This window comes from Capsicum annuum, chromosome 12 (assembly GCF_002878395.1).
Source record: "Capsicum annuum cultivar UCD-10X-F1 chromosome 12, UCD10Xv1.1, whole genome shotgun sequence".
NCBI lineage: Eukaryota > Viridiplantae > Streptophyta > Magnoliopsida > Solanales > Solanaceae > Capsicum > Capsicum annuum.
The window spans coordinates 232,212,334-232,226,386 of NC_061122.1; the positions used below are offsets into that span (position 1 = coordinate 232,212,334).

Consider the following 14,053-nt stretch of genomic DNA (forward strand, 5'->3'; position numbering starts at 1 on the left):
ACAAGCATATGCATATATAATATATCAAATCACTTTGGAAATAGGCCTAAAGACCAAATCAATATCATAAAATGTTTAAAACATAATCATATTTGTAATTTCAAAACCCCCGTTTTGTAAACATGAATTTTTAAGCCCATGAGATTTTTAGGATAACCCCACGTACCTAATGGGTTCTTATTGAAGCCTACGTTGTGGGGATTCCAAATCTTCAATTTATTTTGAAAACCCATGGTTGAATCTTGAGTTGCTTGGGTTTTTATTTTGAAATCCTAAGGGGTGTTCTTGAGAGAAAATTTGAGAAAAGGATTATATTTTGATGAATTGGGGGCTAAACGAAATTTGGGTGAGGTGAAATGACTAAAATGCCCCTAAGAAAACAAACAAAGTCGAAACTGTCCCTCAGTTGACAAGCTGATAGGCTGAAGTAAAACGGGTATAACTCCTTACGCAAATGTTGGATTTAGATTAAACCAGTTGCATTGGAAATAAGACTCAAAGATATTTCATTTGATAGGTAGCAGCTCTCCCAGTTCATTATATTCAGAGAATTATGATCGTTTGAAATTGACCCTGAAATAGTGAAAACTGGGCAACAGGCTATGCGTTTTGCTACTGTTTTGAAATCCAAACGCAGCCTTATGCATTCTGAAAAATTCCGAAACTTATCCGAGATGTAATATGAGCTTGCCCAATCGTAACGCAACTTGAAAATCTAAAAACGGATGTCGGGAAGGTTGAAAAGTTGTGTCCCGAAGATTGCCAGCTAAAATGATTATAAGTCTTCATTACACTTAGAAAAATTTTCAAGTTTTTAAGTCTAAGAGCACTCTATTAAAGGCTAATCCATGCACGACTTTTACGGGGTGTTACAAAGCAGTGAAGGCAAACTTACAGGTATTCAAGCTAAGTTCTACATTAATATATTAGTTTTCATGTTTTTTCTCAATAACAACAACTAATCGATGCTCTCTCCGAAACATATTTTTCTTACTGATTAGTGTTTGACGTTCACTATCTTATTTTTCAAATTTCATATGTCAAGGATAAGAAGACGTTGGCGTAGTGGAGTTGGTTACTCTTATGTTCACTATTAAGCTTTATTTTGAGAGATGTCTGCATCTACATCATTAGAACATGAATTATCTTGAATATCCCCGTCCTCACAAGAGTATGCGAAGAATCTAAGAGGGACTCACATACAAACGGAAAGAAAATGTTGTCATCAAAAGAAATCACATCAGCGAAAGTACAAGTAGATGCAGTCAAATCCGTCTCTTTTAATTATATCAAAAGTTCTGAGTATGACAATATGTAACCTCTGTATAAAGATCTTGAAAAATTTTCAAATTATTCAAAAATGAAAAAGAGGAAAAAAAGTAAAACGCCTTTCCAAAAGAATCCTCATATTGCACAGCAGAAAGATTTTCATCAATACCTAATCCTAAAGGATGCTATATGTGGTCTGAATTTAGGCAGCGCCAGAGCCATATTTCTTTCCAAAAACAATCATCTGAGGTTTATCATATCCAGCCAACACACCAGCACCAGCAACAGCACGAAGGATGTTAGCATCAGAGATTTGGGACCCTCGTTCTTAAGATCGCGTCAAGTGAGCTCTTGTACTTGACAGCTTCACCAGAGGGCATCATAATTCTTCTTTGGACTGTGTCAATTGGGTATGATGCAAGACCAGCACCGTTGGTAATCAGCCACCCGAGAGCAAAGCTAGCAATGAAACTATCTCGTAAACATCCATATAAGCCAAGTGAACTTGTCGAGCCAACGATATTATCAAACGTCCATGTAAACCAATAAAAAACAAAGACACTAATACAGACAAAACGCTAACCTGTAGTCCTCCAGTCAAGAGAACGGGCTTCAAGGAGTCATACATTCCGAAGTACAAACCACGGTAGACAATGAGACCAACACATGAAATGTTGAATCCACGATATAGTTCAGCAACTCCATCAGAAGTGAGTGTCTTTCTGTAGACATCAATCATTCCATTGAACTGTCTCTCTCCTCCTTTCATTGCAGCCTTGGCATCATTTGCAAGACGGGTATGTGCATAGTCCAATGAGTAGACAAAGAACAACGAGGAAGCGCCAGCTGCACCACTGGATGCATGGTTTCCAGCAAACCACGTCCAGTAGCCATGCATCACGGTCCTTCTTGAAGTTGAAGAGTCTCTTGAAACAATCCTTAAATGCAAAGTTCAAGGCCTGTGGAAAAATCAACGTTAGGCTATCATAATGTCAAATAGGGTTCAGAATGGCAGATGATAATTTATCGGTAAAAAGAAGGCAAACGGTGAACCTGAGTAGGGAAATAACGGATAACATTAGCAGTGTTTCTCCTCCACAAAACGACAGCCCCTTCATCCTGCATTGTCCTTTAGAAACAGTCTCCAATTCCCTTGTATGGTTCCGAGAGTCTACCAGTCTTGATCATCGCATCTTGGTTTTGGATCAAAAGCTTCACACGCTCGATAGGAGCAGCAGCAGTCTTTGAAACAGCAGCAGAAACTCCACCCATGAGGAAGTCAGTCACAAAAGCTGCAACACCTTTCTCCGCGGGAGCCTTTACAAACACTGGTGAAGCATTTGCGGTGATCATTGATAGGCTATCTCCACTTGCTTTTATGGATTTATCTCCACATGCTTGTCCGCAACGGCGCAGTCGTATCAAATACCTGTTGCACTGGTACCAGCTGGTTGCTGATCAACCAATACCCCAGCAGTAGGAACAAAGAACTACCTCGTTTGGTAGTCTTAAATCTTTCCTACAATCATCTCGAAGGGTGCATTCCTCAAGGAAATCAATTTCATACCCTTGAGAACTATTGATGGATTACGTGGATTCCCACTTTCAAAAGGCTGTGGTAATGATAGTCATGATTCAGTATCGGAGAAATCTTATGCTGGATCTGCGCTTGATGAAGAAAGCAACTCTGAATTTCTGAATGATTTTTGGAAAGCCGCTCTGATGGGGTATGGAACCGGACTATGTATTGGATTATCCATAATATATTTCTTGATCTCAACTGGAAATATGAAATGGCTTGAAAGAATCGTTGAAGAGCTAGGACACAAAATTATGATGATAAGGAGAAAGAACCAGCGGAGGCAAAGGAATTACTGAAGAAGAAATAATCTCTTCTAGATACTTACAGGTATTCAAGCTAAGTTCTACACTAATACATTAGTTTTCATGTTTTTTTTTTTTAATAACAACAACTAAGCGATACTCTTTCCGAAGCATATTTTTCTTATTGATAAGTGTTTGACGCTCACAATCTTATTTTTCAAATTTCAGATGTCAAGGATAAGAAGATGTTGGCGCAGTGGAGTTGGTTACTCCTATGTTAACTATTAAGCTTTATTTTGAGAGATATCTCCATCTACATTTGTTCTTCTTTAGTTTGTATTATTCTACTTACGCTTTATTAACTTCATATATTTTTCAAGTTCATATGCTCAAGTTTGAATGTCTCGTTACATAATCCCAAAAGGAATACTAAGTATAGACTCATTAGTTCAACATTCATTTATACTAAAAACTTGAATTTTTATTTTCCTTTTCAAATTTGGGGAGCAACACAAAAGTTTTTCTTTTTAACGTTAAAAAAGTAGAGGAAGACTTAAATGTAAACTAAGTTTCGAGTACGTTTACGTTGTCAAATCAGAATGAAAAATCAAAGTTAATGTGAAGAAAATTGAAGTTGAATGATTCATAGCTATTAGAGTGAAAAATACTTTCACTTGAATTGACAATTCAAATTAAAAGGACATCTGTCATAGAAAATATAGTAAAGAAATTATTTTCACAAAGAGAATGACAAAATTTAAGTATTTGCAATTGGACTCTTTCTTTCTTTCGAGAGTAAAAGATGAGATTATATGACTTAGTCGTATCTAATGTTTGAGAATGACATTCTCCTACTCTTTTGGCTACTTAAATATAGTTGACTAGTTTAATTATTGGTACAGTAAAGTATTCTTTTTCAATAACACAGGTCCACATAAATTGATTGAATTTGTGTGATGTAGCTAACTTTGAAATTTCTACAACAAGACTTGGAAAATACAACACATCTCTCACTTACAAATAATTATCTTTCTTGGCTTAATTTCCTCCGCTCTTTATTTTTTTTAATTTTTTTATTTTTTTGAGGGAGGTGCAACCCATTAACAACCCCTTCAATTGAACTCATTTTTCTCAAACACGAAACACGAATATATTATGAATCCTCACGTTTCAGGCATGAGACGATTCAATAGTTTTATTTTATTTAAGAAGTAAATGTAGATGTACTTGGACAAGAAAAAATAAAAAATAAAAAATTTTAAAACAATTTAGTTTCTTAGACAAAATAGACTCAACTGGCAATTTCCTTGGCAAGACTAAGAGAGTGACATCTTCTAAACTTGGAATTGATTAATATGAAGAAAGTTCAAACATATGGACATAATTCCTTCCTTATTTTCTCCGCTTTGATCGCAGCCTTTTTTTTCACTAACTGTTAGAGTTTGTGACCCGAATACTCATTATTAGTCTATGACTAATTTCTGTTTCAATAAAATAAATTGAGATCATCATTTGCGCTATTATCTATAAACGAATAATAGAAAAGGATATTTTTTTATAGTTCAAACTAACTATACAAGATGCTTGATGATTAGAGTAAAAAATACGTTTTGTTAATGAGTGGTAACATCAAATGAAAATTCAAAGAGATATGGATTTGGTTGTTGTAGTTTTCATATGAAATTTTCATAGTAAGAAGAATTACAAAGTCTTTCTTGACTTCATTTTCCTACTCTTTTAGCTACTTAAATATGCTCTTTTAGTTAAGTATTCTCTCTTTAATAAAACTAGTATAGTACCCGCGCGATGCGCGGATTGTATATCATAACTTAAGACCCATTTGAATTGACTTATTTTAAGTGTTTTTAAGTTTCAAAATAATTTATAAGCACGTTAGTGTCTTTGTGCAAAATTAAAAAGTGTTTTTAAGAATTTATTTTTAAGCTAAAAAAATAAAAATAATTGGATAACCATAGAATAAGTAATAAAGTTTTAAGTCCGTCTAAACATCCACTTAGACTCTGTCTTTTTATAATTTATGAACTTCTTTTATCTTTAAATTTACATTTTTTTTCGCTCATGTTCAATTACATGTAACCTTAATATATGAAAACATATTTTTTAAAAAAAGTCATGTTGTATTCACTCTCAATATATGTTAGTACCTTGTAATCAAAATATTGAGAATAGTTTCTTTTTTCAGACATGCCTAACAAACCATAGCAAATACAGAAGTAATAAATTATAATTGATACTACTTCAAATGTCACCTTTAAATTGTCATCAATTAGTTTCCGACACAGTATTTAAAAGAAATAAAGAAAAAAATTACCTAAACATGATATAAAGAATCATTAACAAAATAAGTTTTTAAGGCAGAATGTGCTGATGGTGTTGACAAATAGAAATTCATATTTTCTAATAATGAATTGGATCAAAAAGACACAATACCATATATTGTCACAGGTATCTCCTATCCAAAAGTTATAGTTCACATTTGGAGTGTATTTTTCACTCATAGTTGTATAAGGAACAACAAATCTTTTGTGTTAAGAGTTTTCCTCCTAAGGAGGAAAATTTAGATATACACCTTCTCACCAAGTCACTGCAATGATTGTGAGATAGTTAGAGGATAATAAGTTTTATGATTTCACTTTTTAATGGACAGTGTAATAAAAGATTTCCCACAACCATATAACCCTTTTAAAGCAGAAATTAATTAATAAGAACTCAAATTTGCACATAAGATCATAATGGTTGTAGACACCATATGAAATGGCTACAATGGACACCAAATGTTGTTAAAAGATTTATCGATGCTAGAAATAAAATAGAAAAAGCTAATATTTGAGGAAATATTTTCTGCTTTTTCGTCACTTTTTAAATACTTTGTCGACCTTGTTACTTGAGATTAGTGCATTGAGATCGTTATCAACCTCCTTTTCATATGGTATGTATCCAAATCCAAATCTAATTTTCTTGCCAAGGTCTCTTTAGGAGGAGGAGAGATCATGTCATTATCAATCACGAAATCCTATAAAATGAAAATAGGAAGTTTGTGAAAATGAATATTGCGCTCTTTATATGTGCCCAAGCAATGTGGTGATTAGACTTTTCATAATGACAAATAAAATAATAATTGCAGGAATTAACTTAAAACATTTAAAAGCAAGTGTCGAAATTACCATGAAATCTTTATCTCCCTTGGTGAATTTGCAAACAACAATATCAATATGTTATAAGATATGAAATTAAAACAACAGACAATTAATGTTTCTTCAAATGGAGAAATATAATTGCATTATAATATCCTCATCATTGCTATCTATATAAACATCAACAACTACTTCAACATTGAAGAGATTAACTACTACTTTAAACATGATCATTCTATCAAAAATAATATTTATCTCCATGAATAGCTACAATCATTATCTCTTATAGTTCAAACTCAAACTTTAGTATTAGAAAGTATTTATAATCAAAAAGGATCATTAAAAAATAACATAGTGCACTTGATATCCTGATCAAATAAGACATCTAATATCTTCAATTGACTGGAGTATCTTATTATTCTCGTGCAAAGGAAGTAAATTTCCTTTCATAATGCTATTGCAATTTTTATCCTATGTACTTGTAAGATTCTTGAACTGAATTTGTTTCTACAAAATCAAGTAGTTTCCAAAAGTACTGAATAACAATTCAGAAATCCTCAAATAATACATGAATTATTACATTACAAACACCTGCTAGTATTTCAAGGTGAAGATAAGGGTCAATTGAGGATGAAAAAATTTTACAGTCTATTTTAGATGCTACCTAATTAAAACATACTGTGAAAATTGATAGTGTAAAAAATTTGAGAAATTATTCATCATGAAATAAAGAGAGCAGTGCAAAAGAATACCAATTCAATATTTAGGGAGAACATCTAATTCAATAAATGGTTATCTTAAAATTCTAAGATTTAAGCCTTTCACTCGAATTAGTGACTTCCTTGAGAAGCTCTAAAATAAGTCAAGGCATATATATTTAAAATGAATGGACCATTATATTATTTTTAAAGTTTAGAACATACGTTCTATTGAGTATGATGTGCAGCGGAAAGAAAAGCAAACGTTTACACTTGTTAAGTGAATAGCATGCCACACTATAAGGAAATAATATCATTAACACATAAATATGCTATTACACTTCAATAAACATGTTATTATAAATGGGTTAGAAAATATGTTGACAATGGTTAGAGAAAACAAACAGAGAAGGGAAAAGAAATATAACAACAACTACCACTAAGTAAAAAGTGATCCAGCATTTTTCAGGCACAGATGTGTAATATGATGCCTTCAAAAGGCAATAAGATATCATTAAAACTTAATGAAAAAAAATATTTCTTGCACCATCAAGAGCACAATGTATGTATTGATACTTGGGAAAAGATTGATTTTGTTGAAAGATTATTAGAATGAGAGATGTTTCATACATCTATCTAGGGGACAGTATAAGAATATAACATAGTTCTCATATCATATGCTATTACTAAGGGAACATTCACCAATCGAGCAAAAATTCACATGGCACTCTCATCATTACAGTATTAAGTCATCCACATACCAATAAGCAGATATAAGCATTAACTTAAAAACTACTGTAACTTCATTATATCTCATCAAAAGATACATTGTTATTCCAAAAAAAAAGGCATTTTCAAATAAAATCTTTATCCTCTTTGAAAGTAAATTGTTTTTAGATTTCACCACATATGGATAGTGTCTATGAAAGCCAACATATTAACGTGGCTAATGAGCAAAGATCCCAAGAATGCTCATTTCTTACGGATTTTCTAAGCAAATACATGATAAAACATGTCTTTGGATGAGCCAATGCTCTGAAAAGCACTACAAATGTGGCATTTTTTGTGCGTCACTGCGCAAAAAAAATCTCTTCACAGGATTCATGTATACTACTGTTATGTTGATGAACCCTCTAATATAAGACCAAATGCACTTGTTCTATAATATTTTTTTTCAGGGGAATATGAAATAATATTTTTTTTTTAAAATTGAAAAAAAAAACATGCATGTTTACTACTACTATGAGGCTACTATATAATACATGATAAAACCCACGACAGTCATTATTGGACATGCACATCTTAGTATTGAGATTTGTAATCAAGATGTCTTAATCTTAATGAAAACAAATGAGATCTAACTTCCACTTATAAACATTCTAATTCACATGAGGATGAAATCAACAAATATGATTATTGAATGGTAAAAAAATCCACCGAGTATTTTGAACAGGGCAGATAACACACAAAATTGAATGAAACTTCTTTTGTTTTCGATCGTTCCGCTTGTTGCACCAGTCTACCATATTGATATGAATATACTAAAAGTCAATTCAAGTTTCAATCACAAGTTAAATAAATATGAAAAAGGAAGAGCAATGAACCTAATATTTATATTTTAAAAAAGAAATTTTGTACGTACAATCACAAATAGGGTCATCTTCTTATCCAATTTTCCATGTCATCGTTGATTCTTCATTGTGGTCATCACTTGTACAAATATCTTTCCATTTGTATAATGCAAACAGTAGAAAAATATATGGTTAGTGGATGTGGCCATCATTTGATGAAATTAGATGGGTTGGATACTTCTCCCAAGAAGAGGAGAGAAACCTACCTCTGTAGTACTTTTTTGTATGAGAAGTTGTATCAGTGAAAAACATAAAAACAGTCGGAACTTGACATTTTATTGGGAATTCAAAATAATATATATAATTGTTAAAATTTGTTTTTTTTTCAAAGAAAAAAAAAAAACTGACAACCAACTGTCAAAATTGAATTTATTAAGAAAAAGATAAAAAGCAAATTAAAAATAGTAACTTATAATTAACCTAAATTCGTTTCGTCCTAAACTACCAAGTAGTATAGGACAACACAATTCATCAAATGAAGAAGAAAACAATTCATCAAATGAAGAAGAAAACAATTCATCAAGTGAAGATGAAAAGATCCATTAATTCTTTTAGATAACGATTTTGAATTCAAATTCAGAAAATAACTACTGGTCTAGATCATAGTTTATTTTAAAAAAATAATTACGTGGGTTAGTTTGGATTTTTATTTTATTTTTTGAAAAATAAAACATGTTTGAAAAAGGTGAATTAGTTGTCCTAAATACGTTGTTAATTAAAATATGTCAATTAATTGGACTAATTATTATTGATTTTTAAGTGTAAAGGTTAAATAGAAAATCTGTTATTTTCATGTCAATTTAATTCTTTTGGATAACAATTTTGAATTCAAATTCAAAAAATAACTACTGGTCTATATTGTAGTTTATTTTTAAAAATAATTACGTCGGTTAGTTTGAATATTTTTTTTTTAAGAAAAACATGTTTGAAAAAGGTGAATTAGTTGTCCTAATTACGTTGTTAATTAAAATATGTCAATTAATTGTACTAATTATTATTGATTTTTAAGTGTAAAATGTTAAATAAAAAATCTGTTATTTTCATGTCAATATTTTAATAATTAACTTGAAATTTTTGTATAATACCTAATAATAACTAATAACTTAACTAACTAATTTTTTGATCCAAAGATGCCAAATGGCCAACTCATAAGATGCCACATGGATTCATGTGTAGGCTTTGTCCTCTCTTATTAATAATATATAGATAGGTCCACATAAATAACTGTCTAATCAAGTATAAGGATTTATCATTTGTTTTGTTTTTTTCCTATTTTTTTCTTTTGTAAACTTTGAGATTTTACATCAAATTAAATAAATTTTTGTGATGCAGCTTTCCTTGAAATTTCTATAGCAAGAATTTTGTGACTTTAATGTTATGAAAAGTAAATTAGAGATAATGTTATGAAAAGTAAGTCTAGTTCAAAATGTATTAGAGATAATAATAGCGTAGACTTGAAATTTAGAAAATTTATTATTCTAAGACTGGATATGCTCCACTTGTTTAAAGATGAGAAATGAGAACCAATCATATCTGCATCAAATATATACCATATGATTTTTGTCTGAATTAAATTAAATTATTCCATGCCCTTTTTCATTTTGCTATTAAATTTAATATCAGTATTAACAACGAGTTCAATTGAACTTATTTTTCTCAGACATGAAAACAAATATATTATGAATCCTCACATTTCAGGCATGAGACAATCTGAATAGTTTAACATGTCCACTACAGACCCTAACTTTTATGGGACTGAGTAGAAATTTAAAAAAAAAAAAAAAAAAAAATAGACCAAACTGGCATTTTTCTTGGAATTGATTAATATGAGAAAGTTCAAATCCATGTTCCTAAAATTAAAGAAGCATATGGAGATAATTCTTATAGGATTTATTTATACGCACGTATTATATAAGTGCATTTAGTGGGTCGTTTTGGACGTAATATATATACACGCCTTAAAAACCTTCATCTCCTCAAATCTAAAACTTCTTATTAAGGTAAAGGGATATCATTCATTCCAGCATATTTCATGATGATTCAAGATATCATGTGGAAGAAAAAAAGGTTTGAAAGGAAAATAGTTTTCCAATATGTGACATTTTCCATTTTCATGGGAAATTTCCTCAACACACATAATTGCAATTCATTGGAAGCATGCCACAAATTAAGATGAGCTAAAATGTCGTATTCGCACCCATGTTTAATCATAGAACTCAGTGTGAACGAAGGAAGATAATAAGCATACAAAGGAATAAAATTGACGACTTTGCGATTGGAAACAAAGACGATTAGTAATAGTTCGTAGAACTCAATTATCCTCTCGGATACCTACTATCTTTCACCAATAAATGCACATCAAATGAGTAGTTATAGTTCAAACTAACTACACCTGATGGTTGGTGCTTAGAGTAAAAAATACGTTCTGTTAATGAGTGGTAACATCAAATGAAAATTCAAAGAGATATGAATTTGTTTGTTGTAGTTTTCAAATGAAATTTTCACATAGTCTTTCTTGACTTCATTTTCCTACTCCTTTAGCTACGTAAATATGTTTGATTAGATCACAGTAAAAGTATTCTCTTTTTAGTAAAATCGGTTCACTTAAATAACTGTCTAATCAAGTATAAGGATTTGCCATTTGTTTTGTTTTTTCCTTTGCAAACTTTGGGATTTTACATCAAATTGAATGAATTTTTGTGATGCAGCTTTCTTTGAAATTTCTATAGCAAGAATTTTGTGACTTTAATATTATGAAAAGTAAGTATAGCTCAAAATATATTAGAGATAATGTTAGTCTAAGACTCCACTAGTTTAAAGATGAGAAATGAGAACCAAACATATCTGCATCACATACCATATGATGTTTGTCTGAATTAAATTGAATTATTCCATGACCTTTTTCATTTTGCTATTAAATTTAATATCAGTGAACTTTATTTTGTGATAATCTTAAAGTGGCAAGACTATATTGGTAATAAACTATATCTTTTTATTGATTTGGAAGTGAAAGGAGTTTGTTTGAAATTTCTCATTGGAAAATACAACATATTTCCACTCACAATTCATTATCTTTCTTAGTTTAATTTCCTCTGCTCTTAATTTATTTTAGGGAGGTGCATCCCATTAACAACGAGTTCAATTGAACTCATTTTTCTCAGACACGTAACACAAATATATTATGAATCCTCACATTTTAGGCATGAGACGATTTGAATAGTTCAACATGTCTATTCAAACTTGGAATTGATTAATATGAATGAAGAAAGTTCAAACACATGCAAACAAGCATATGGACATAATTCCTTCCCTAATTTCAGTAACAATGGTGTTTTCGGGCGAACTTGTGTATTGAATACATGCTACCTTTCACCAGCAAATGCATAACGGATAACTAAGCCACCACCATAACTATGGCAGATTGAGAAATCATTTGACTTTTATTTGTCTGAAACCTATCATATCCAGCCAACACACCAGCAACAGCAATGGCACGAATGATGTTATTTGTACCATCACCTCTGAAAAGAGATTTGGGACCATCAGCTCATTTTAAGACGAAGACTCATTGAATTGGAAGTCTTTCTGATGCTACGCCTTATACGACACGCAAGACTTGTCCAGGTTTACTGCTATATAAGTAGTATGCCCTGCATCAATTACACCCATCAACAAACAAAATAATCAACTCACAATCAATTAATTAGCAGTATATGATGATGCTTCCCAACAAAATATTCTCGTTATTACTTCAGTTTTTCACTCTCTTGTACCTCGTTACAATTACTTTTGCTTCCACTGAGGAAGCAACAGCTCTGCTTAAATGGAAATCTACTTTCAAGAACCAGAATAACTCCTTACTGGCTTCATGGCAACCAAGTTCTGATTCATGCAACGACTGGTACGGAGTTTCATGCATTAATGGTAGGGTAAACACGTTGAATATCACGAATGCTAGTGTCTTTGGTACACTCTATGCTTTTCCGTTTTCATCTCTCCCTTTTCTTGAGTATCTTAATCTTAGCATGAACAATTTGTCTGGCACCATCCCACCTGAGATTGAGAATCTGAAAAACCTAAATAATCTGACATTATCCAATAATCAACTTACTGGTTCAATTCCGTCTTCCTTTGGAAATTTGAGAAACTTGCAAACTTTGTTTCTCGACCGCAACAATTTGATTGAGGAAATTCCTTCATCTATTTGTAATTTGACATCACTGAAAGTCCTGTATTTGTCGAGAAACACCTTGAAAGGAAAATTTCCGCAATGCTTGGGTAATATCACTGGCCTCCAGTATGTGATGATGTCACACAATAATCTCAGTGGAGAGCTCCCTCCGTCTATTTGCAATTTAACATCACTACAAAGTCTAGATTTGTGTAGAAACAATCTAATGGGAGCAATTCCGCAATGTTTTGGCAACATGAGTGATCATCTTGAGGTTCTTGATATGAAGAACAACAATCTTTCCGGTACTCTTCCAACAACTTTTAGCATTGGAAGTGCACTAAGAAGCTTAAATTTGCATGGAAATAAGCTAGAGGGAAAAATTCCACGATCCTTGGAAAATTGCCAACGACTGGAAGTTGTTGATTTAGGGGACAATCTCCTCAATGATACATTTCCAATGTGGTTGGGAACTCTTCCTGAGCTGCGAGTTTTAAGCTTGAAGTCGAATAAGTTGCATGGACCCATTACAACTTCAGGAAGTGAATACATGTTTCTTGAGCTTCGAATCTTTGATCTCTCTCGCAATGATTTTTCCAAAAATTTGCCGACGAGTTTGTTTCAACATCTGAAAGCCATGAGGACAACTGATCAAACATCGAAGGAACCAAGATATCTTGGAGATTCATATTACCATGATTCTGTTATGGTTTCAACCAAGGGGCTGGAGCTTCAACTTCTTCGAATTTTGACTATTTACACAGCCATTGATCTTTCAAATAACAAATTTGAAGGATACATTCCAAGTATTTTGGGAGATCTCATTGCGCTCCGAGTTTTGAATTTGTCTCATAATGGATTGCAAGGTCATATTCCACCAACACTTGGAGATTTATCTGTAGTTGAGTCATTGGACCTATCAGGTAACCAGCTTGTAGGAGAGATACCAGCACAGTTTGCTTCTCTTACATCTCTCGAAGTCTTAAATCTCTCCTACAATCATCTCGAAGGGTGCATTCCTCAAGGAAATCAACTTCATACCTTTGAGAACAATTCATATGAAGGTAATGACGGATTACGTGGATTCCCACTTTCAAAAGGTTGTGGTAATGACGGTCATGATTCAGCATCGGAGGAAACTAATGCCAGATCTGCGCTTGATGAAGAAAGCAACTCTGAATTTCTGAATGATTTTTGGAAGGCCGCTCTTATGGGGTATGGAACCGGACTTTGTATCGGACTATCCATAATATATATCTTGATCTCAACTGGAAATATGAAATGGCTTGAAAGAATCGTCCAAGA

The 14,053-nt window shown here is 32.2% G+C and overlaps 1 protein-coding gene and 1 pseudogene across 1 annotated transcript; one reads left to right on the forward strand and one right to left on the reverse strand.

Moving 5' to 3' along the window:
* Positions 1-1,263: 1,263 nt before the first annotated feature.
* LOC107848793 lies at positions 1,264-3,567 on the reverse strand (annotated as a pseudogene).
* An 8,537-nt stretch (positions 3,568-12,104) lies between these two features.
* LOC107850267 (receptor-like protein Cf-9 homolog) lies at positions 12,105-14,048 on the forward strand (the record flags this gene model as incomplete). Its single annotated transcript, XM_047401773.1, has 1 exon — positions 12,105-14,048. A coding segment is annotated over exon 1 (1,758 nt), but the record flags the coding sequence as incomplete, so codon positions are not given.
* Between the last annotated feature and the right edge of the window lie 5 nt (positions 14,049-14,053).